The sequence below is a fragment of the Camelus dromedarius genome, chromosome 5 (genome assembly GCF_036321535.1).
Source record: "Camelus dromedarius isolate mCamDro1 chromosome 5, mCamDro1.pat, whole genome shotgun sequence".
Lineage (NCBI taxonomy): Eukaryota > Metazoa > Chordata > Mammalia > Artiodactyla > Camelidae > Camelus > Camelus dromedarius.
Window position 1 is genome coordinate 67,395,593 of NC_087440.1, and position 24,189 is coordinate 67,419,781.

The window sequence follows — 24,189 nt, forward strand, 5'->3', positions numbered from 1 at the left end:
ATAGTAAGACAAAAAAGTTTTTACAGTTTTTTTCTTAATGATATACACTTTTTTTTAAAATGGAGGTACCAGGGATTGAACCCAGGACCTCTCACATGCTAAGCACGTGCTTTATTACCACTGTGCTACACCCTCCCCACCCCAATAATATACACTGTTTATTGATTTTTCTTCCAGTGGCAATGGACTCCCCCAAGAAAAATTTTATACCAAGATTGTATTTGTATTAAAACCTTGAATCTTTTATAAAGTTTTATCATTTAGGACAGTAATGATCTTATAGAAATATCCATGTAAAATATTGTGACCATTTAGTATATCTGACAAATAAACGTAGAATAATAAAGCAAACTTTATTTTTTTTAAACCAAAGAATTTGGACCTAGTTGCTGATTCATAGCTAGAATACTTTGAATCTGATACATTGTTACCAACAGAATAAAGAGTTTTCTGCATTTTTTCCTATCAAATGTAAGATTAAATTTTGAAATTTCCAAAAGCAAGTTTTCTAACTGTTGAAAAAATAAGAAGCCAACTCCAATTAAAAGTAGGAAAACTATGCAAATTTGTTTTTTGTTTGAAGATTGACTTCATTTTCCTGAGCCAGATTTGATGTGGAGAACTTTTTCTTAGATATTCATTAAAATATAGGCTAAAAGAATGTGCCCTCTTCATTAACATCTGAAATTTATACTTTTATGTGTGAGACTTTAAAACATTTCTTAGTGGACTCTGATTTCTATAGGAACTAAATTGAGAGCTGTATCTCGAAGATCCTATTGTAATCTACCATTTATTTACTCATTTGTTTCTTCATCCCTTTTTCCTACCTACAGCCTTTTGTTGACAAATGGTGACAATTAAATAGCAAATATTTGTGAATAAAAATCACATTTACCAATTCAGATTTATTTGACATATATGTTAGGAATGCTACCAGCTACAGACATTAGAAAACTGCTCTAGGGACCTAAGCAAATGGAAAGAGGCAGCCCCAGGCGGCAACACTCCAGGGCGGGTGCACCTGCTCACGGATGCCTTGAGGGACCCTGGATCTTTGTCCTTCCTTCCCTTGCTGTCTTCCCTCAGGCTGGCCTTGGCAGTGTAAGCTCCCATCACTCTTCTAGGCTTCCAGTACTGAAGGAGGAAGAAGAGGGAGGCAGAAGGTGGAGGGCCAATAGTTCAGTCTGTTACTTTTTACCAGGGGAGCTAAAGTTACCCAGGAAGTTGGCTGCTGTAGACATCAGCTTCCTTCTGACTGGTCAGAACTAGATTAGGTGGTTGCCCCTAGAACAGTCACTGGCCAAGGGACATGAGAGTCCATGACTGATGTGGAGAATTCTTGATTTCTCCCCTGGGGTACAAGAGAGGATGCCTGCCAGTGTGCTCCATGGCTACCTGAACAAATTGAGAATCTGATGCTTGGGAAGAGTTGGGAGGGATAAATACAGGGTGGGTGATGGATAGCGTCTGCTGCACCTGCTAGAATGAGTACCGAAGGTCCCAAATAAGTTTAGAGGCCCTGTGCATTTTCAGTTCCCTCACGTCCTTGAATTTCCTGGATTAAATTACAGATTTTTTTTCCCAAAATTTTACTTCAATTATTCTTATTTCGTCATAGCCCATCATTTTCATGAATGACTCAGATGTTAGGACAGCAAATGCTGTATTTTAGAGTCTTCCTTAATATTATGATGAGAAAAATGAGGTTTTCATCATAATACCCTAAAATTGGATTTTGAAATTTGAAGAATCTGTACTTTTTAAAAGGAGTTCTTTTTAGTAGCCATCTAGAAGATTAATTGTGTTTTATTTATGAGTAGAATACCTTAAAGGTGATTCATTTTCAAAATGCATGGACTGTGATTACTTCACATACATATACATATTTATTCATATTCTACTTTTTAAGCTTAATATTATATCATAAAATGTTTCTCATGTAGTATTATCCCATTTTAAAAATTGCTTTGGTGCCTTAATTTACTTAACCCTTTCCCAGTTATACATTTTGTTTACTTCCATTTTGTGCTATTAATGATGCTGTAATTTATTTTCTTTAGAACCCTAATGTTTTAATGGTTTTTGAAGCATTTAGCTAATTGCATCCCAGTAACATTGTACTGAAGAATTAGTTTGATCTTTTTTTTTTTTATGGTAAAGTGAAACGTTTTCTTTCATATTTTCTTTCTCTTGTGAGTCAGCTCTTTTTGTTCTTTTTCAGTCTGTTACTTTTCTAAATGACAGAGTACATTTTTTATGTTGTAAAATGATACATCCTCATGATAAAACATTCATTAGCCACAGTTATGCAAGGACAAGTTTATTAATATTTTTTGAACAATTTGTGGAATCTCTTTATGTAAGTATATATTTTATTCCTAATATAGATACTATTCGTTTATCTCAATGCATGTGCCTGATAATGTATTAGACCCTAGGAATACTACAGTCAACATAACAGTTATCATGTCCATGATATCAGTAAAATCATGGTACTTTGTCTCATTTTTTTCTAATATTTGTGTCATTTCACTTTAGGTCATAGAGAATTATCTAATCTTTAGTAAAGATAATCAGTGGTTTTTCTTTTTGGTTGTTTAAAATAAGTACCATTACCAAAAATAGGTATCATTCTTATAGAAATTTGTATAGAATTTTAAATGTCTACTTTTTATATATTAAGTGATCTTATATTTTTGTTATTTTAGTTACTTATGTGGAATACTAACAGATTTAATTATACTGCCTAAAATTTCATTTGTGTATGTTGATAATGTATGTGAAGTTATTACTATAAAGTGCTTGGCAAATAGTAATTTCTCAATATGTAAAATACAAGTTTAGTTTTCTGTACTATCTTGAATGTTGAGATTGAAACCCAAACCCTGTTTAACTTAGAATTGAGTGGATAACCTGCTAGTTTTATTTTACTTCATGTTTCGTTTATTACATGTATTTTTTCATATACATACAGAACATAACACATGTGTGATTTCTTAGTTTAATTAAGAAATTAAAATTTCTTCAAGTTGGAAAGAATTACCAGCAATCTCTGTATCGCCTGTACTTGGGATGTATTTTATTGATAATTTTTTGTTTCTTCTTTAGTTTTATTGGCCTTTTTTAGTATTCTACTTACGCTGTTGTGTTTTTAATAGGAAATCATCTATGTCCTTTATCATTCATTTTCAGATTTTTAAGAACATTCACTGGTTTATATATCTGTTCTAATATCCAATTTTCTTCTCATTTCTGCTAGTGCAATTTCTAGGGATATAAAGATTTTATTATTTTTACAAGGAACCATGTTTGAGACATATTTATTTTATTAGAATGTTTATTCGTTATTGACTTTTATTTTCTTCTTTATTAGCCTTTTCCTTTGCTTTTCTGAGGTTTTGAGTTGAACTCTCAGTTTGTAGTTTATACTAAAAGCTATACATTTATCACAGTATATGATTTTGGTTTAATCCAATAGGTTAGGAATTTTGCTGTTCTTTTTTCAGGATAATAATAATAATCTCTTCCTGTGTTTCATTTTGCTCTTACATGTAGTAGTTTTGTTTCTACTGAACACTCCTAAAAATGAAACTTTGATCCAAAAATATAGACTGAGTGAGGAAAAATACATGTTAGGTTTTTTAAATACTTAATGTTTGTCTCCATTTTTATATATATACATACCATGGACAATTGACTAGAAAGTTGATCCCATTTTTAGGGCATAGACGTCAGTATAACTTTTGGTTAATTTCATCCTTTGTTTTCTTGTGTCATTACTGTGTTTGCACACTAGGTCTGTGTGACGCTGTGGTGGCCCTGCTCCCGTTCCTCCTTCTGCTATGACACAAATGTCCACTTCTCAGTTCATGTCTTCCCTGACCATTTTTTAGAACTGAGATTCTCAGCACTCAGTTTTCCCTTTGCTGCTTTATTATTCTTTTAGCACTTTGCAACATGTCAAAAATTTGTTTGTTTACTGATTGTCAGTCTTACTCCCTAGAATGTAACTTCAAGAAAGGGAGATAATTTTGTTAGTTTTATTCAGTGCCTGGGTGCCAAGAAAGATACCTGGTGTGGTGTAGACATGCCATAAATATGTCTCATTAATAACTAAATTTGATTATTTTCAGCTGAATTCTTCTTTTATGTCTCAGTTTTTGCCTTAATTTTATTTGTTAGAGCTTGACATAAAATGTCATATTTTATTACACATGTTTCTTTTATCATAACATGTAGCTTGATGTTTTTCTTTTCATCTTGACACCCACTAATATTGCTTCCCCTGTATTTTAAAATACAGTTTTGTTAATAGCTCCTTTAAAAGTTTTTCTGTCTTCTTTTGCTTTAGACATCTTCCAAGTAACAAGCTGGGTTTTGTTTTTTGTTGTATTACAAACTGAGGTTCTTTCAGTAAGTTGATGAAATCTGTTCTTGTTCTCTTAGTTATATGGCTGAGGTTTTTTTTTTTTTTTTTTTTTTTGAAGTCTGAGAATCTGTGTGATGGTTTTAAAGCTGTGAATTCTTAGGAATTATAATCAGTTCTTTCTGACATGATTAGTTTCCTCTTTTATCTTCACATGATCTGGAGCATAATCACTGGACTAAATGATTTCTCATGATCTAGTGTTACGGGTCATGAGATGCATAATGATGCAGTGTTTGTATACTGTATCCACCTTCTTAATCTCACTGCTGTTATTCTGGTTTTTTGTTACTGGGTTGTATGAATTGCTTGTGTATTCTGCAAGTGAAGCCCTCATCAGTTGCATCATTTGCAAATACTTTCTCCCAGTCTGCAGGTTGTCCTTTCCATTTTATTTATGATTTTCTTTGCTCTAGCTGTTTTTCTGTATACCTCACAGTGCAGTGTGTTTTGATGCATTTCTCTCTGCAGTAAGTAGCACCTGCTCCTTTTTCCCTCTACTACTTTCTCCAAGCTCTGCACCCTAGTTCTGTCCTGTTACCTTCCAGATTCAGCTCAACTGTTTTCTCTGTGAAGCATTCCCTAACCCCCAGCAAATCTTAGGTACTTGTCTTGTGTATGTTTACTGCATTGTGTGTACATTTCTAGTCATTTTCTTCTTATAACACACCGTGATTTTCATGCTCTTTGACCTACAATAAGTGCTCAATAAATACTGCTCTCTGTATTTTTTTCTTCTCTTCTTTCTCCTCAGTACAATTTTCTTTCATAACTTACAAGGTGGTTACACTTTTTTGTTCTCTATACTCCAGACCCACTTTTCTTTGGTTCCATGTGAGTAAGTAATTTAATTTTTATGAGTTTTTTTTTTTAAATACATGGAGGCCTGCCTCATTCCAACATGTACTCCACTTAGAAATATGAGTACTATTTCTTCCCCTTCCTTGTTGTTATCAGTTCTTGTCCTTGGTTTTTTATCCTCTTCCTTCCCCTGTCCTCCACTCAATGTAGATATTTAATTCTAAAATAAGTACTAGTTACATTCACAGGTTTTTATCAGTACTTTTCCATACTTTAATTCTTCACTTAACGGTACCTTTTTTGTCATTTCCTTTCACCCCGCCAAATCCTGCCCTCCATCTCTCACTGTAGAAAGAATACTCGGATTTTATATCAGCAAACTGGCAAAAACGAAAAGTTGTTGGACAGAGTATAAAGAAATGGCCCTTCCTTGGAGAACATTGATTCTTTTCTGTTTGCTCGGATTTTCTCTTTTGGAGTTCCTACTTGTAAATTCTCACTCTTAATCCTGGTGTCTTTTACTTTATTATAGACCCCACTGTCTTTCATTCACTTTACGTCTCTGACAGTTTAACTTCCTTTTTTGTTTTTCTGTTTCCATTTTGCTTGTACCACACAGCTTTCTCGGTTGGGTCAGGATGTTACTTTTTGTCTGTTTTCTTGTGAACTCACTAGGCATTGGAGACCTCGTCTTACAGGAGACTTTTTGAAGTCATTTCCTATATGCGCTCTTAATTACAGAGATCCTGATTTTGGTTTTGGGAGGGTGGTGGGTAGGCCTTGTGGTTTTAAAGAAGGTTCCTTTGTTCATTAATTTTGTCACTGAGTCCAAATTAGCAGCATTTAAAAAATACTCTTGAAAGTATAATCCATTGCTTTCTTCTACTAAAGTCATGTCACAGGGAATATAAGAATACATTCTAAAGTGGACTTCTTGCCATTTGCTTTAGTGAGTATGGTGGATTGTAGGCAGAGCCATTTGGGTTGCTAGTTGACAAATCCATTATTATTGCACAAATAAATACCCACATATTGTGAGATTTATTCCTCCTTTAAATATTCTGGCATATTTTCATGGCTTTCTAACTGATCTGTAATTACTTTTTATAAAAATTATAGAATGTATATATTTCTTTCACATTACTTCCAAAGTCATAAGTGTTTTTTGAAAACTACTATATAACAAATATTTATAAAGAAGAAAGACCTTCCTTCCAAAAAATCAACTATTTTCATTTTCCTGAAGTCCTTGTGCTTTTGAAGATATAAATATGTTTACAAAGTAGAATATAGCCTATTTTTTAACTTAACATTATATCTTAAATTTAAACTATGTTATCTACTAGCCAACTTGATAAGGCAACAAAAGGAAAAAATTATTTTGCAAATAAGATTGTCCAACTAGAAAAATTAAAAAGAATCATCAACTTCTATTAATGCTAGTAAGAGTTCAGTAAGATTACTGGGTATGAAATAAATAAGCAAAAAATCAATAATTTTTTGTTTTAGTACACTAGCAACAGTAATTTAGAAAATGTAATTACATGAATGATCCTAGTCAGAATAACAAAATATTAAAATGTACCTCATAATAAATATAACAAAAAATAAGTAGTGGCTTTGTGAATTATTAGATTTTAAAGAAGATCTAAATAAAGAGGTCCTATATATGTTACTGAATGGGAAGACTCAGTATTGCAAAGAATTTGAAGTTCCCTAAATAAATTGATGAATTTCATGCAATTCAAAAACAAAACAAAGCAATAAAACCAAGAGAGTTTGCCATGAAACATGACAGAATGATACTAAAATTAATTGAAGATGTAGACTTAATGTGATCAGTAGGAGTCGTTATAATGCTGTGATATTTGAATTGGCGCTGCATTCAATTCACGGATAGAGAATAGACCGTCCAAACAGATGAGAGACTATAAAAAGAGACCTTCATGGCATAGGAACTTGTTTTTTGACATTTTATTACAAGTCAGCATGGAAAGAGCAGGCTATTCAGAAAGTAATGGTGGAGGGATGGTGTGATAAAAATAAAATTATATTCTTACAAATCAATCCTGGGTGAATTAAAGACATGTATTTTAAAGAGAGACATTTAAACTCTAAGAAGAAAGTCTAGGAAAACTTCTGTATAATATTTGGAATTGGGAGGATTTTTTTGAACAAGATACAAAAAGCCCAAACTATAAGAAGAGTGATACATTTGACTATGTTAAAAAATTTAAATGCATGTGTAAGAAAATATACCTTAAACAGAGGTAAAAGACGAGCTACAGAATATAAGAATATCTGGCACACATGTCTAATGAAGGATTAATATCCAGTCATGAAATAACAGGTTTTTTTAAATAGAAGAAACAAAGGACACAAAATTTCTCCAAAATTGAGTCCAAGAATCAATGTGAAAAAATTAAATAGTTTGGTTGGAAAATGAAGTTCACAAATTTCCCCAAGTTCCTTAAAGAAAAAGAAATTAGGAGGGGAGGGGGTGAGAGAAAGGATAAGAAACTAGTTAGGAAGTTCAGTATCCAATAAATAAACATTTACAAAGTGAAAGAAAAAAGGAAGGAAAGGAAATTACCAAAAAAATTGTGAAATAAAATTTCACTTAACTGAAAGAGGTATGGTTTTATTTTGAAAAGGCCCATTGTGTGTCCAAGGACTATAAGAAGACACACAAAGGCCACTCCAGTATTTAAAAGATGATCCTAAGAAATTCCTGAAGAAAGAACATGTAATGTATAAAAGAAAAAGAATCAGAATATCATTGGACCTTTCTCAGTTCCAACAGTGGAAGCTAGAAAATAATGAAATAATACCTTAAAAATTCTAACGGTAAATATTTTGCTACCTAGCATTTTATACCCAGCCAAAGCATCAGTCTATCTTGGCTAGACATGCCAAGATTCAAAACTGTCACCACCTAGGTATTTCTTAGGCAGTTGGTGAATGAGGATAGCGGTCCATCAAAATGAGGGAGCAAACTAAGGAAGAGGAAGATAATAAGATCTAGGAAGCGTGGAACTCACCACAGGAGAGGAGGGAAGGAAGTGTCAGGATGATGATGATGGTATGTTTCTGGAGATGCCTGTGCAGTAGATCTAGAGATCAGCCCCATTGGATTAGAGCATGAAGATGGAGAGTTCTGGGAGAGGGGACTCTAGGAAAGAAAAATGGAACTGATAGGAACCTGTTGCTTTTGACAAAGTGAGAAACAGTAATGAGAAGGAAAAAAACTTTTTTTTTTTTTTTTTTTGCTTCTCTTGTTGAGTTTAGAAAGAATTAAGGGTAGGTGTATAGAAACTAAGCAAATGAACAAAGATGCAGCGGTTAACTCCAGGAAAAATAAAGCAGTTGAGTTAATAATAGCTATAGTAATATAAATCATGATGTATATATGTGATGTAAGTATGATGCACACACACACAAATACATGCATGCATCTATACATACATACTTAATGTAGAATAATAGGGCACGGGAAGGGCGAGAAACTTACTGGAAGCACGCTTATTTCTCATCTTCCAAAACAGAACTTCAAAAGAGAATATCTAAGGTTAATAAATCAAGAAATAGCACCTAAGCATGTGATTTAGGAGCATGAAAGCCTGGAGGAAGCAGTGCTGTGAATTGAAAGTGGTTGCTCCTGGGAGTGGAAAAGTAAAGCACTCCTGTTTGTTTTTGTTTTTGGTTTTTTTCTTATATGACTGTAGTACTGTTCGCCTTTAACTGGTGTATGCATTACTTGGATAAAAACATAAGTGAACATCTAAATAAATAGCATAGTCGTCAGTATCTTTGTACCACCGGTTTACCTTCCAACAGATGGTAAAATCACTTCTCAGTGTTTGTTGGACCACTTGTTTTCTGTTCAGTGTGGGTGACATTTATCATTCAGCCTCCACTCAGGGTAAGTATCATACAGGTAAATCGGGTGCAGTCCCTGGCCCGTAGCTCTTGTGGCTTAGTGGGTGGTGCATCAGGAAACCTAGAAAAATAAAGATCTTCTGTATGATGGTCCTCTGGGGACCAAGGATGTCTTGGGGAGTGCTGGGGCCTTTAAGAAAAGACTGGATTTCCACAGGAATGGAAAATCCCACAGAGCTCCCAGGGTTTCCTGAAGGAATAGAGAGCTGGTGTTGAGTGTGAGGCGGAGAAACCCTTCTGCTGCTGGACAGCCATCCATTTGCAGAGGTTGAAAGAGAGACCACAGAGCCCAATGATGTGAATATTTTCTGGTTTACTCTCCTTTTTTTTTCCCCCTGGAATGGTTCTGCCAATTTCCACTGCTTCCAGCAACATAAGGATGTCTGTTTTAACTGTAACGCCACTAACACGGAGGACTGACATTCCTAGAGTTTTTCCTAGTAGGTATAAGATGATGCAGTGCTGTTTTGATTTGTACGTCTTTTGTTGCTTATTATACCCATGGTTTTTTTTTTTTTATAATACTAGTTATAATACTAGTTAGTCTTTTTCTTGTGCTTGTGTTCTCTTGAAAGAATTTATTTTACTCTGACACGTTCTTTTTTTTTTTTAAACCTGTTTAAACTCCAGTTGTGTCAAAAAAAACTTCAAAATCAGTTATTTTTTTCAAAAGACTTCAAACTGGCAGTCCCTTGCTCTTTATTACCAGCTGAGCTGGTGTTAGAAGGTAGTAATGCAGAGTGAAATCACACTTTCTTGAAAGTGGGGAATCCCTACCTTGGTTTTGAATCACCATAATTTACCCACAGTCCTCTCAAGCGATGCTGTTAAAAAAAAAACAAAAAACAGTAGCATGGCAAGGGATGGGGTGGGGTGTGGACGACTTCCTGCAAGATACCCAAAATGCAGCCTTGAAGGAGGAGGAAGAGTTAAACAGGAGACAGAGGGATGGGGAGGTTGTGTTTCAGCAGGAGTTGCAGCTTGGTTTCTCCTGAAGGCTCCAGGCGGCACTCGAGTACTTGCAGCTGATTCCCATTCCCTTTCACTGGAGCTGAAGGTTCAAGGGCGTAGTGAGGCTGTGCTGTTAACCAGGAAGATCCGTCATGCACCCAGGAAGTTCTTCTTTTGCCTTGAGAGCAGAGAGAAGCTATTGTGAGGTTTTAAGCAAGAGAGTGTTGTGTTGTGTTTGTGGGCGTGCACTTTGTGAACACTCAGTACTGAGCAGGCAGAGTGATCAAATTTGAAAACAAGTAATAATGCAAACACACAGGACTTACATTTTAACATCAGACTTACCATTTCCAGTTAGGAGATTTATTTCACTTTGCCACAAAGATGGAAAGAGTGACCGAGAAACACAAGAAGACTTCCTGCCACAAGCTTTTATCTTTGAACACTGGATCAGTTTGCATTTTACTTAATTTTTTTTTCTAGTTTGTAAAGGAATGTTTTAAGTGATCGAGTTAATAGATTTGTGAGTAAAATCTCATTTACACATCAGGGCTTTTTAAGTTTGAAGGTTAAAATTTATTTGAAGGTTATATACAGTGTGTATGTATATTTGTGCAATTAGTAAAAATGACTAATTTACTAATTTTTACATAATTAAAAAAACTTACTTAGTAAAAGAAAAACTTGGAGGATTGTGGTGGGCACTGAATTAAAGTTACTTCATCTGCTCTTGTGTTGATTTTTGTTGATAAGTTGCCAGAAACATTTGTATAGGGCTCCTATTTTCAGAAACCAGGATATGTATATAAAAGATTCAAAATGTGTTAGCTGTGAAGTGTTGCATCAAGTACTTCATGTCAGCTTGGCAAGGGGCGGTCCCTGCCTCTCCTGAACATAAATAGATTCTTTCCACTCTTCATCATCCACCCTCTGCCGTTCTTTCTGTAGTAGGTCCTGGAGCAGGTCTCCTCCGATGTCAGTCATTCCCTGTGCCGCATCCTTCCTCTCCCTGTTCTTAATCAACGCCTGTCTTATTGTGTGTGTGCCCAGCCCACACACAGAGTCTGGAAGAATGCATAAACTACCAGGAGTGGCTACGTTGGGGTTGAGGTTGGGATGTCTTGAAGGAAAGACGTTATTTTTCACTTATTAGCACTATTTAAAAAAAAAAAAACCAAGAAGCCTATCATTCATTTATTGAAAAACAACTTTGAAAAAGGGGGCCACAAAGGGGAGGCTTTTGTATGAGAGAGGAATTATTTGAGGGTGAATGTGACCATCCTTAGTTTGATGGCAGTCATTTTTAATTTCTGGTTTCTGTTGCCTCTCTCACCTGTGCTGTATTAAGCACCCCTCCTGCTGTTTTCCTGGAAATGTGTTCACTTACTTTGTGAGGGTTTTTAACAGCTGACTCTGTTGTTACTGCACTGTGTTGGTGCCCTGTCCGGTACTGGTTCACTTCGTGTTGCTGTTTTATGAGATTTGCTCATTTTTGTGGCTGTTTTTCATGCCCTTTGATGATGAGTGGATTGAAGGGAGGCACATCAAACTGCATTATTTTTCATTCACTTCTGTTGTGAAGCCTCCTTAAGAGAGAAAGATGAAGCTGCAATCTTTATTAAGTTTCAGCCACGTGGACTTTTTTCCCCATGACTCCCTCAACACTGATACTTATGAGATAACCATAATTACGTTTTAGAGTACAATATAAATTCTGTTAATTTATCAGTGAATGTCTAGTTCATCTTTGCTGGGGCTGTGTGGCTTTTGTTGGAAATGATTCCACTCCAAGGATCCTGGGTGCTCTGGGGATAAGGATTGGATGGATCGCTGTCCTCAGGAACCTAAGAATCTAATTGAAGAGAAAAGGCCCAACCACGTGTAGAGTTAATTGCAGACTTTCAGAAAGTAGTAGAGGAGGGCATTTTAGGGAGGGTGGATGGTCTGGTGCCAGGAACGTGGCTCAGGGATCAGAGCCAACAGTAACCCAGCCTCTTCTGAGCATCAGGGTCTTCGTATGCAGACGGCAGGGGCTGATACCTGCCTGCAGGTTGATGTGGGGAGCAGATGAGGCAGTTAGTGGTCCATATGGATGCTCAAACTGGAGGTACAGCTGGTGGCAGCAGATTGTTGGAAAAGCGTGTTCTGGAGGGACAGTCTGGTGTAGCAGACAGGGTAGGACTCAGAGAACGAGGAAATCCAGCTTCACGTGTGGGCTCTGCTCCTGTTTAACCTTGGTGGACTTACCGTTTCTGGCCCTGAGACACCCCCTGTGGAAAATGAAGAGTTCAGACAAGGTAATTTTTCTAATGACTCACCACTTTAAATTCTGCATGTCAGGTCAGAGAGGGCCACCCTCAATTCAGTTCCATGGTCTGGTGGAGCTTTCTGAAAAGACTCCCAATTTGTGGAGGGCAGACCTGTTTCTTACTATTACTGGAAGAAGGAAGCCATTTGGGGGTGGTGAAGCTTAGTTCTGAACTCCAGGCTTATGTCAGACAGTAGCAGGGTTGCCAATGAGGGGCCCCCAGAAGTTCACGAAACACAAGTGATGTGACCACGGTAACCTGTTAAGGAAGTTAATTACCAATATTTTTCCCCACTGGGTGTATTTCAGCCGGATATAAAGATCCTTCTCAGGGTTGGGCTTCAGAAGAGGTACTTGGAAAATGGAAGCCTTTTTTCTCTTATAATGTATTTTCAAAGTAGTTTTTCTGCTGTAAATCCTCTAACTGCCAGCACAGTGTTGTCCCCAGAGAGAGCCCGCCGTGCGGTGAGCACTTGGTCAGACGCAGTCTGCTTACCTCTCTGACAGCTTACCCCCCGGGGGCCTGTGAGGACCGAGGGGTGCACACCGGTCAGGGAGTACAAGGGATGGCAGTCCCGATCTCTCTGAGCCGCGTGGGGAGGGAGTTTATCCTCAGAAGTAAGCGTTCAATGAAACAGACAAACCATCTGCAAGTCTGTATTTAAGGAAACGCTCAGGCAGTGTGGAGTGGTTTTATGTTTTACTTTTTCCCTTTTAAGCTCTTGTTCCTTGGGCAGTATTTTTAAATTGCTATGTGAAATATGGTTACTGGTGATATTAATCATGATTAATAATGTTGAGGATATTAGAGTTGCACGTAGAAGGACCTTTACATTCACCCATTGTTCTTACCGATGTGACTTTCTAGTCTTCCTGTGCTAAAGTTAAACATGCTTTTCCAGTGCCTTTTCTTAAATTCTTTCTGGAATATAAATATTCAAATGAGAAAACCATGCCGTCCTTGACACAGCCGGTAGTGACAGTCTCTCTTACTGAACTCTGGTTTCCTACACTTGTCGTCTTCCAGCGTGATTATAGGCACTTGAGGGTGGAAATGTTCCTTCTTTGTCTCCTCCTTTGATAGTAGCTAGCTTAGCACAGAGCACTGAACAGTGCTCGGGGAGCCCACGTTGGCAGCCTGAAAAGCTGTCTTAGTGAAGTGGGTTCTCAGCTGAGGTTCATTGTGTGTGGATCAAAGGTAATTTTCGTGGCTTACCTAGTTTAAATCTGAGTTAATACAGTTTGGACCATCTCTTTCCTTCCTGCCCTCAGAGAAAGTCACTACTACTAGATTAATCTTTTCTGGGTTAAATATACAACTTCAGTTCCTCAGCCATCAGTACCTCTCTGGCACTTCAAAAATGCTCTCCAGACTGTCCATCTGCAGCCCACATGGTGACATCCTTGAGACTGAGCTTGAATCTCTGCAGAAGGAGGGTTGTGAGGACAAAGGGTGAGATGCACACCTATATGGGAAAGTAGGTGTGTTCCAGGAAAGGGCCACCAGGAACAACGACTTAGTCTGTGCTTCGTTCAGGCCTTGTCACCTGATTGCCTAGGTCACTGCAACCTGGTGAAAGGGTGACATGGAGACTGTCGGCTTTTATGTCAATATTAAATATAAAGAAAACAGTATTAAATACAAATAAACGATTTGCAATTTGCAAATTGCAGTGATTTGCAAGAAAAGTAAATACAAAGCAGTTATGTTAATCATCTATATGGAGTAATTATTCAAATGCTGTAAATACTGCTAATCTTGTAATCTTTAGTCCTCTATACTTTATGTCACCCTCTTTGATTCATTTTAATCGGGATTTAGCACAAGATCATCTTATTGGAGGGACCTGACATCTGTTGAATTTTGACTTCTTTGGTGAGTTGAGTGGTTGGGGGTTTAACATAGTGCAGTATTTAATAATTAGTATTCAGAGGTGTGTTCATCATACTACACATTCCCAGGTCCTGTTTTATTTTTTTAGTAACAGAATGATGAGTTTCTTTTTTTTTCTCCTAAGTTTTTTCTTCTGATTATAAAAGTTATACATGCTTATTTTAGAAAACAAATAATACAGGCAAATGCCAAAAAGAAAAAAAATTATTCAAAATCTAACTAAAGACAAGCATTCTAAATCTTTTGATGAATTTCCTTTAGCTTTCTTATTTATACATCACTTTTTAAAAAACTTAGCTAAATTTATAATGTATATACAATTTTGTTTATATCCTGAATTCTTCTAAAACTGGGCCTGTTTGTCCCCAGCTACATTCAATAGGATGTGCAGTATAAAAACGTTCTTTTTTTAAAAAAAAAGTTAGTCCATAGTCAAATCAGTTAAGAAATATCTTAGTTTAATAGTTAGTGTTTTTTTTAACTGCAGATTTCATGGAGCCTTCATATAGTCATATGTATTATCATGTCCTAACGGAGGTGACGTACAGGGTGTCCCTGCCTTAATTATTAAACCTTTTGTTATGAATTAATACCTTGAAGAATTTGAACCATAACTTGGGGAAAGTTGACAAGCCTTTTCCCCTGCACAGCAGACATTTATTGGTTGTCTGCCAGAAATCCATTTTCTCACAGCCCCTTTCCCCAGATCCTATTTGGTAATCAGCTGTTCGGTAGTAGATCACTGTTTATAGGATTGATGAATAACCTTTTATTTTTTAATTGGTGGTTGTTTAGCAGTTAGTTGTGATTTTGTTCTGTTCATGTGAGGAGGTGAGATGAATATATTTTTAATGGCTTTTAAATGAATATTAACGTACAATTACTATTTTTAAAACCCTCACTGGCTTCATGGATCTGTCTGCTCTCTTGATATCCTGGGTGCCAGGCATGGATATCCTGGGTCCCTGATTAGTGGGGTGAGCTCCGATTTGTTTTCCTTGAAAGAGTTCCTTTACCGCACCTCAGACAGTATTTTTCCTCTAATAATCTGGTTCACTACTACCTTTCTATTTATTACATTTTACCCTACTTTTTACCTTTTACTTCCCTACTTTAAGGTCCTCAGACCTAGTAGCTTTTTGGCTTTGTATGAATTGCTTATTGTGTAAATTTTGTCATATTTAAATATAAGATCAGTGTTCACATTTATTTCTATTCTCCTTTATTTTGCCAGCTGTTGAATCATTTCTCTGCCTGTCAGTAATTCCACCATGGAACTTACTCCATACCTTTTAAATTTTATCACTGTCTTCTGCCATCCAGCTCGGTACTTCATCCGCAGCTATACAAAGTATCTTCAAGGCTGACTAGACCTTTGAAATGTTACTTTCTTCACTGAACTTTTTCAGTTTGCTGGGTCTGTCAGAGGCAAATGTTACTCTCTCTATAGGTCCTTACTTTGTCCAAACAAGCACGTGATAAATTAAATTGCTTTCTTATCTCTGAACTCAAATGTAACTTTATCCTGTTATCTGTGTTTTGATTTTTTTTTTTTTCCTTTTTCAAATGGAGGTACTGGGAATTGAACCAAGTACCTCATAAATGTTCAGCATGCTCTCTACCAACCCCATAACTTCACTATGCACTTTGGTAATTTCAGGGCAAGTTATTTGAATCTACTTTGTCTTCATCAGTGCTCTTTTTTAGATAGTGAACATTTGGAGAGCAGGAACTAGATTTATCAATTCCTCTCTTCCCAATCCTTCCTGCTTTTTGTTCAAGGGACAGAACGGAAATGAAAGAAGGGGGAAATTCCAGTCTAAAAAGTTATGTGCTGATTCATAAAGCTTAAATTATCCAGGACATCGCACAGAGATGCTTGTGTGCATTTCAAGGCTGTCTTGAAAGAGAGAGACGTCCCTTCTATCTGCGATGTCACTTGTATGTAATGTGAGTGAAATTCAGGGAAGCCCAGGGGATGTAAAGAAAATTGTTGCCCTTGTTTGGTTATCTTAGCTAATCTAATGTCCAAGCACTGTGAAATGGTATTTCTGTTTTAAAGTAAAGGTTCCTCTTACATTCTTCAGCAAGAATATTTATGGGCATTTTAAATCTGTGTATACAACTTCATAAACTATTTAACATTGACACTTTCATAAGTACTCATATTGTGTATCTCGGGAATGTCGGACCCTTTGTGTAGTTATGCATCATCAAAATTCCTTCTGATGCCTGGAAACGTGGAGAGTTGCTCCTGTATTTGCGGCTATACCAGTTAAGGAATCTAACAACATCCCATTTTGGAATATGGAAGTGTTTGATGAGGAATGCTACATCTTTTTAGTGAGTGTACCATACCGTGTTGTCGGTGATTTTAGGGCAGGAACTGTAAGCTGCTGGTATTGTTTTGTTTTGTTTTGTTTTCTTCCCTTCCCACATCTTCTTGTGTAACCATAAACCATTTTTTTATGCCCTTGGCACAAAGTTTCCCATGTTGTTCCTTCTGTTTGGTTCCTTCAATTATTTATTGTTCTCATTTCCTAATCACCTTATTTATTTCTTGGAAAAAAATTGTTTTTCCATTTTTTTCTGCTTGTTAGTTAATACATTGTTGAAAATAGATGATTAAGGAAGATATCAAATGAGCACTGGCATGTGTTTTTCTGGAGTTTAGGGGAGAGGGTCCTGAGAGGAGATTTGGAGGTAACTGCATAGAGATGATATTTAAAGCTGCAGGTACCTGTGACATCACCATGCAGATCTCTCCCCAAGTAATTTCATTATTCTGTCTTCATTCAGTTGCACAGGCAACGATGACCCAACCAAGTCAACACCCTGCTTCCCTGAGTAATACTTTTACTCCAGTGTCCCCATGCCTGCCTTCTCATCCTAGTGCACTCAGTGCTCAGATGCATCCTAATGCCCCTTTATAGTCCCTTCCAAAATTGTGAAGAGTGGTAAGAGGAGTAAGCCATGGGTACCACCCTTGAATCACTGGCTTTTAAATGGAACCCACCAGTGATCCTGAGGAGTGACCCCCTGGAAATTGAAGAAGATCATGTTTGTCATGGAGATCTGGAGAAGACATAGTTTCAGGAAGCAGGGATGGGTCAAGAGTGTTGATATCTCAATGAGCCAGAATGACAGGGACTGTTTCTACACCTGTAACTTCCCTTGGAGGTAGGGACTGTTTCCCCAGATATCCTGAGCACTGAGTGTGTGATTGCTGCTCAGAAGAGAATGCAGAAAGCCTGGGGATGATTTAGAGGAGACGAGGAAGCACTTCTCCAGGAAGCATGGTGTTAACAGAGAAAGGTGATAGGCTATGTGGTGACAGACCGTGAGTGATGGAAAGACTTTCAACTAGTAGAGTTTCAACACATCTTCTGTTTTTCTGGTAGAGTTCCCAGGAGCTCCCTGAACTAAATCGGGGGAATTGGTATTCTGGCTAAATGGATCTGCCGTAGTAGACTCAGGAAGTACTCAGGGCTGTAAAGTTAAATGTACAACAAGGACATGTCTCAAGTAGTTTACTCTTTCCACAGATGGAGGTGACGTGCTATAAATAAGTACTGCTCTTCTGTTGAATTCTGCTGCTTTTTTTTTTTTTTTTTTTTTTTTTACCGTTTTTAATGATGCTGAGGCAGGTTGGCTGATAATTAAGAGAATTGCTAATGTCAAATAATTGTCAACATATGTTTGCTGTTTCCATCAATCCTAAGGAATAGGTTTTAGGTGTTACTGATCTGTTGTCATATTACACACGTGGATGACATCTTTATTTTCAACTAGTACCTGAATAAATGCAAGGCTTGTATATTTCTGTAGATGCCTGTCCATGTCCGAAGTCCATATTGCACCTAAAGGGTTTTGATACTGTAGATAAGGAGAGGGAAAGAGAAAGGGAAAAGAGAGAAAAGGAAAAAAGATCCTCATGACGCGGCGGAGGGGGCATGTTATATAACTTTGTTGTTCGTCTTGAACATCCTCAGTGTTTACAGGTCATTAAACTGTGGGCACTGTCTCCTCTGTGTGCTCATCTATGTTTTGAAATTAAAACATTGAGTTGTTATTATAATCAAGATGTAATAGGAGTCTTGGTATTTCTTTTAAATGATGAAGAAAAATAATTATACATGTATAATTCTAAGACTTTTAAAACCCCATTAAAAAACACGGGAAGCATATGAGATGGTACTGTGGTAGTGACAGCCAAGAGTGCGCATTTCCAAGTCGGTTTTATTTACTGTGTTTTAGTGCTGGCCTTCAGTCTCCTCCTACAATGGACATAACTTCACATATCCTAAAGAAGACAGCCCTGCAGTGAGCTGTAGTCTAAGGAAATGAAATGTGGCAAGAATGAGTTTTTACCCTGGTGGGATGGGTGCACTGGCCTTTTAGAGAATGTCAGTTCTGGGAATGGTAGGTGATTTATTTGGATTTTTGTGTGCTTGTGAGAAATGCTGAAAGCATCTGATTTTCATAAGACTCTTTTTAGACTTATTTTTTATATGTTAGTGTCTTCTTTCTTTGATAGATATTTCATTTAAATAAATAGCTTCTTTTTCCCTAGTTACAAAATGGCTTATAAATTGTGGTTTGGGGTTGTCAAAAGATTTTTTTTTTTTTTTTTTGCATTTTTGAGATGGGCTGGTGTTTACTTTGCATTTTGGTTCAGCTGCTCGGTTTTCCTTCCATTTTATGAGGAGCAATTCTTGAACCTTGGCTGTGGCCACATGAACTGCCTTCAGATGCAACAGTTGGCACCTGATTCCACTTGAGGGCTTACAGTTCAAGTGGAGCATAGCCAGTTCCCAAATGTGAAGGAAGTCCTAGCAGTCTGAAGGTGGAAGGACCTAGAAAGTTCAAAAGCCAGGTTTAATTAGGTACCAGTGCAAAACCATCATCCCCTTCACATAAGATGATGAAGAGGAGCGAGAGGGAAGCAATCGGCGTGTCTGTGCCCGGCTGCGCAGACCAGCCCTCGCGAGCCCAGCTGGAGCTCGGCTGGCCCTGCATTTCGCAGGCAGCGTGCAGTTTTTGAAACACCCCTAAATGTTCCAGCCTTTAAATAGCAGCGAGCCTTCTAAAATGATGCTGCGTACCGCAGGAGAAATTAAAGCGGCTGCCTGGGAGGCAGGAAGCCGACTCGCGAGATGCTTAATTATCGTGGAAGTAAGTGCTTGTTGCCGGGGAGCGGAGCGCAGCGAGCGCGGGTCGGCCGGGGTGTCAGCCGTGATTTGTAGACAATGCGGCCCCGGCAGCGCAGTGCTGGTTCAGCGGCATCTTTCCAAACATGCATTTGGCAGGGATTGAAAGGCCACCTCTTGTGTAATTTGTGGAGCCTTGGAAAAGGGTCCTCTGCCTTGATTTTCAGGATGCGCGCAACCACGCAGAATTTTATGCTCAAGATTTGTGCTTCTTGCCTCCTGACTGACGTGTTCATGAGGAAGTTGGTTTTCTTCGCCCGTCACCTGGAAGGATGTTAGCCGTCCTCTGTCATCTGTTGGGGAATATGGAGAGGTCTGTTTACAGCAGCCTTTGGTTTCTGCTGTCTTTGGAAATTAGCACCAAAGGGTGGGGGTGGGTTGCAGTGCGTAAGGAAATGCAGGCATTTTGCTAATTAGTGAAATTAGGCTTCTAGCTTTAAGAGTAGATGAAACTAAAGAGAGCTTGGGAAGAAGTGGTGAAGGATGCTGGATGCATTCTGAAATACTGCTCTTCGGGGTAAGTAATAAAGTAGAGGAAAATACAGAAGCGAGCTGATGGGTGGAATGGCTCCGGGAAAACCCTGTTTATTTTTTCTCTATTGTGTTTGTCCTTGCCAAATCTGGTAAGCCTTTGTAAAGAAATGAGAGACATGTTTGGATTTTGAAACTCAGAAGAGGTTAAAAAGTGAGTGTTGCAACATACTTAATAACATAATTTTTCAGTTTTTAGCCTTGGTAAAAAACTGGACGTTGCTCTAATTATTGAACTCTGTTGGTTATGTCTTGAACTTCTGATCAGCACAGTGGTTCGTGATATTCTACATTATTAGAGGTCATTGGAGTCTGCACTTGGTCTGTACTTGGGCGGGGAGCCCTGCGGCCCTGGAATGAGATCCCTCACCCTCCTCTCAGTGATATGAAGCAGTTCAATTAAGCTGAAATATTAATAGTCTTTTAAATATGTGTGTGTATATATATATATAATTTAAATGTTGAGTAGTATTAAATGATTCACTTTCTTCCTTTCTCTCTAACCTGCATACTAAAAATTTGGGTTGTGAACTGTGAGCCACAGACCATTAGTGAGGCTTTTATTTTCATGTGCCTGGTTTTGGCAATTGCATGTTTATTTTTAGATGTAGTTAATCAAATGCTAATTCCAATTGTCCTTCTCTCTTTTAGAGAAAGCATGGGATTATGGCAATCACAGAGCCCCAGTGATACAAGTTCCATTCAGTTTTTTCTGAAAGAGAGCCGTCTGTCAAAGTGAAGCAAAGGAACTATAGTGGATTATCATGTTTTGAAGATCAGGATTTTCAGAGGTTGGAAAATAAGGCATCGTTTAACCTTGTAAATGAAAAAGATTAAGATCTCATGCAACTGCTGTGTTTTCTGGAAGCCATTCTCCAAAAGGGAAGTGCACATTTCAGACTTAGGTATGATGGTCCTTTCTGCAGGGATTTAAGCCTGATTGCTTTTACATCATGACCAGCTTGAAACGGTCGCAGACAGAGAGGCCGGTTGCCACTGATAGGGCGTCGGTGGTAGGCACGGATGGCACCCCCAAAGTCCACACAGACGACTTCTACATGCGCCGCTTCAGGTCCCAGAATGGCAGCTTAGGGTCCTCGGTCATGGCTCCTGTGGGGCCCCCCCGGAGCGAAGGTCCTCACCATATAACCTCGACCCCCGGAGTCCCAAAGATGGGGGTTAGGGCACGGATTGCAGATTGGCCCCCAAGAAAGGAAAATGTCAAAGAATCTAGCCGTTCAAGCCAGGAAATAGAAACCTCAAGTTGCCTTGAGAGCATGTCCTCCAAAAGCAGTCCTGTGAGTCAGGGAAGTTCTGTAAGCCTCAATTCCAGTGACTCAGCCATGTTAAAAAGCATACAGAACACACTGAAAAACAAGACGCGGCCGTCGGAGAACATGGACTCCAGATTTCTCATGCCTGAAGCCTATCCTAGCTCCCCCAGGAAAGCTCTGCGCAGGATCCGGCAGCGGAGCAACAGCGACATCACCATAAGTGAACTTGACGTGGATAGCTTTGATGAATGTATCTCGCCCACATACAAGTCTGGGCCATCACTGCACAGGGAATACGGTAGCACATCTTCAATCGATAAGCAGGGAACGTCCGGAGAAAGCTTCTTTGACTTGTTAAAGGGCTACAAAGATGACAAGTCTGATCGAGGTCCCACTCCCACCAAGCTCAGCGACTTTCTCATCGCCGGCGGGGGCAAGGGTTCTGGTTTCTCCTTGGATGTTATAGACGGGCCCATCTCCCAGAGAGAGAACCTCAGGCTCTTTAAGGAAAGGGAAAAACCACTCAAGCGACGTTCCAAGTCTGAAACCGGAGACTCGTCCATTTTTCGTAAATTACGCAATGCCAAAGGTGAAGAACTTGGGAAGTCGTCGGATCTGGAGGATAACCGGTCGGAAGACTCCGTCAGGCCCTGGACGTGTCCAAAGTGCTTTGCCCACTACGATGTCCAGAGTATATTATTTGACTTGAACGAGGCCATTATGAACAGGCACAATGTAATTAAGAGGAGGAACACCACCACGGGGGCTTCAGCTGCTGCCGTGGCGTCCTTAGTGTCGGGGCCTCTGTCCCACTCGGCCAGTTTCAGCTCCCCGATGGGCAGCACGGAGGACCTGAATTCCAAAGGGAGCCTCAGCATGGACCAGGGAGACGATAAAAGCAACGAGCTTGTAATGAGCTGTCCGTATTTTCGGAATGAGATAGGTGGAGAAGGGGAAAGGAAGATCAGCCTGTGCAAGTCAAGTTCTGGCTCCTTTAGTGGATGTGAAAGTGCCTCCTTTGAGTCCGCGCTGAGCTCCCATTGCACAAATGCAGGCGTGGCCGTGCTTGAAGCGCCCAAGGAGAGCTTGGTGTTGCATCCGGATAGAGTGAAAAGACACGTTGTGGAACACGTAGATCTTGGCGCCTACTACTACAGGAAGTTTTTCCATCAGAAGGGTGAGCAGAGAGCTTCCATTGGTTTAATTTTCTTTTTTTTTTTCTTTTTTTTTTTTTTTGCCATGCTTTCTGAAAATGTACTGTCTACTGGGTTTTTTAAGCAGTGTGATGTAAGATTTTCATGAGTGCCTTCTCTTGATGGTGAAATGGTTAACTGGTTATTTGCTACAGTGAATTTCCTTTTGCATTTTTTTGAGTTACTTCCTCCTTTCAGATATAGTAAATATCTTGCCTTGTCTTGTATATAAACTATTAATTTAAAAAAAAAACCCTTTGATTTAGTGGATGAAATTATAATCTTTGTGTAGAAGACTTTGTTGTGTGACCTTTAGGGATAAATATCACAAAGTTGAAAATATCTTAAATATAGCTTTTTTTTTTTTTTTTTTTTAAGCATTACACAAGCAGTCTTAATGCTGCCTTTCATTTATTTAGCACTTTTACAGTTAGTACGGGACCATTTCTTTTCTGCCTCAATGTGTTCTCTTTGGTAAATGGGAATTATAAAAACATTCTTACTCATTTCACAGGAATTTTATTAAGAATTAATTATATTACTTAATAAAAGTCACAGAGCCGGGAGTCCAGCCTGGGTCTTAGATTTGAGTGTAAAAGGCACTGGAGTGAGAAGTACCACTGATGTGTTGGTGACTTCCTTCCTAGTCTTTTCTGCTTATGAAGGGAAGACATATGCCTATCTTTTTGGATTTTACTTTATATACATTTTTATTCATGCTTTTAAGAAGACTCTGTGATTCATTAAAGAGTAGTAAATGAAGTCTTAAGAGCTCTATGATAGTGTTTTTGAGTATCATTGTTAATAGAAGAATGAGTTTAAGCCATGCAGGTACCTGAGCCACGAAACGGAATGCTTGCCAAGGAAAGACATTCACCTGTGGTCCATTAGCCAACTTGGTATCTCCTATGCATTCAGCCCAATTGAGAGCCCCCTGTATGCAAACTATGCGAACAGTTTTGGTTTCCCATCTACTGTTTTGGGATTTTTGAATCTCGTTTAGATTTATTCCTCTGAATGAAGTTTCATTTCTAGTACTGCCTTCTAGTAGTTGAGTTTTATGACATTGCTCACTTTAAAATAAAATTTGTTCTAAGATTATTACATGATAGACCCCATTCAAGAGGGTTAATTGACCAAAAGAATCTCATTGCTAAGTATCTATGTGTCTTAAATATCTATGGCATAGATCCTGGAATCAACATGATAATGAAAATCCCAATTTCACTTGTAATCAATCTTTATTTTCTCAGAATAACTTTCTAGAGTTCAGATATTAGAAATCGCTTCTTTTCTTATCCTGTTCTTTAGGCTACAGTGTTTCTTGCTGTTGCCGTCTAGGTGTTTGGGGCCGTATAACTCTGTGTGGGGGGGCTGTCCTGTGCATTGTAGGGTTTAGGACATTTAGCAGTGTCACTGGACTCTGCCCCCTTCCCTCCTCCAGCTATGACCACCTAAAATGTCTTCAGTCATTTCCAGATGTCCTTTGGGAGGTAAAATTGCCCCTAGCTGAAAACTCCTGCTGTATGTACCTCCACAGGTGTTTCTGAGCTGTCTGTAGGTGAGACCATCTTCCTAAAAAACTTGGCATTCCAGCGTGAGAGAACATATTATTTATAATCTTATTGATGTGGTAGGATCTTTTTCTACTATGCAATA

General features: G+C 38.3%; 1 protein-coding gene across 8 annotated transcripts in view; it reads left to right on the forward strand.

The window, feature by feature from the left end:
* SIPA1L1 (signal induced proliferation associated 1 like 1) overlaps positions 1-24,189 on the forward strand; it is a 338,644-nt gene that overhangs the window by 185,266 nt on the left and 129,189 nt on the right. For 7 of the 8 annotated variants that reach the window (XM_064486079.1, XM_064486081.1, XM_064486087.1 and 4 more), the window contains one exon: positions 20,715-22,514. In XM_064486079.1, the coding sequence (XP_064342149.1) occupies positions 21,017-22,514 (1,498 nt within the window). In that variant the 5' untranslated portion in view covers positions 20,715-21,016. Of the gene's footprint in view, positions 1-19,716; positions 19,846-20,714; positions 22,515-24,189 lie in introns of those variants that run through there. The other variant, XM_064486085.1, reaches the window with a different exon arrangement.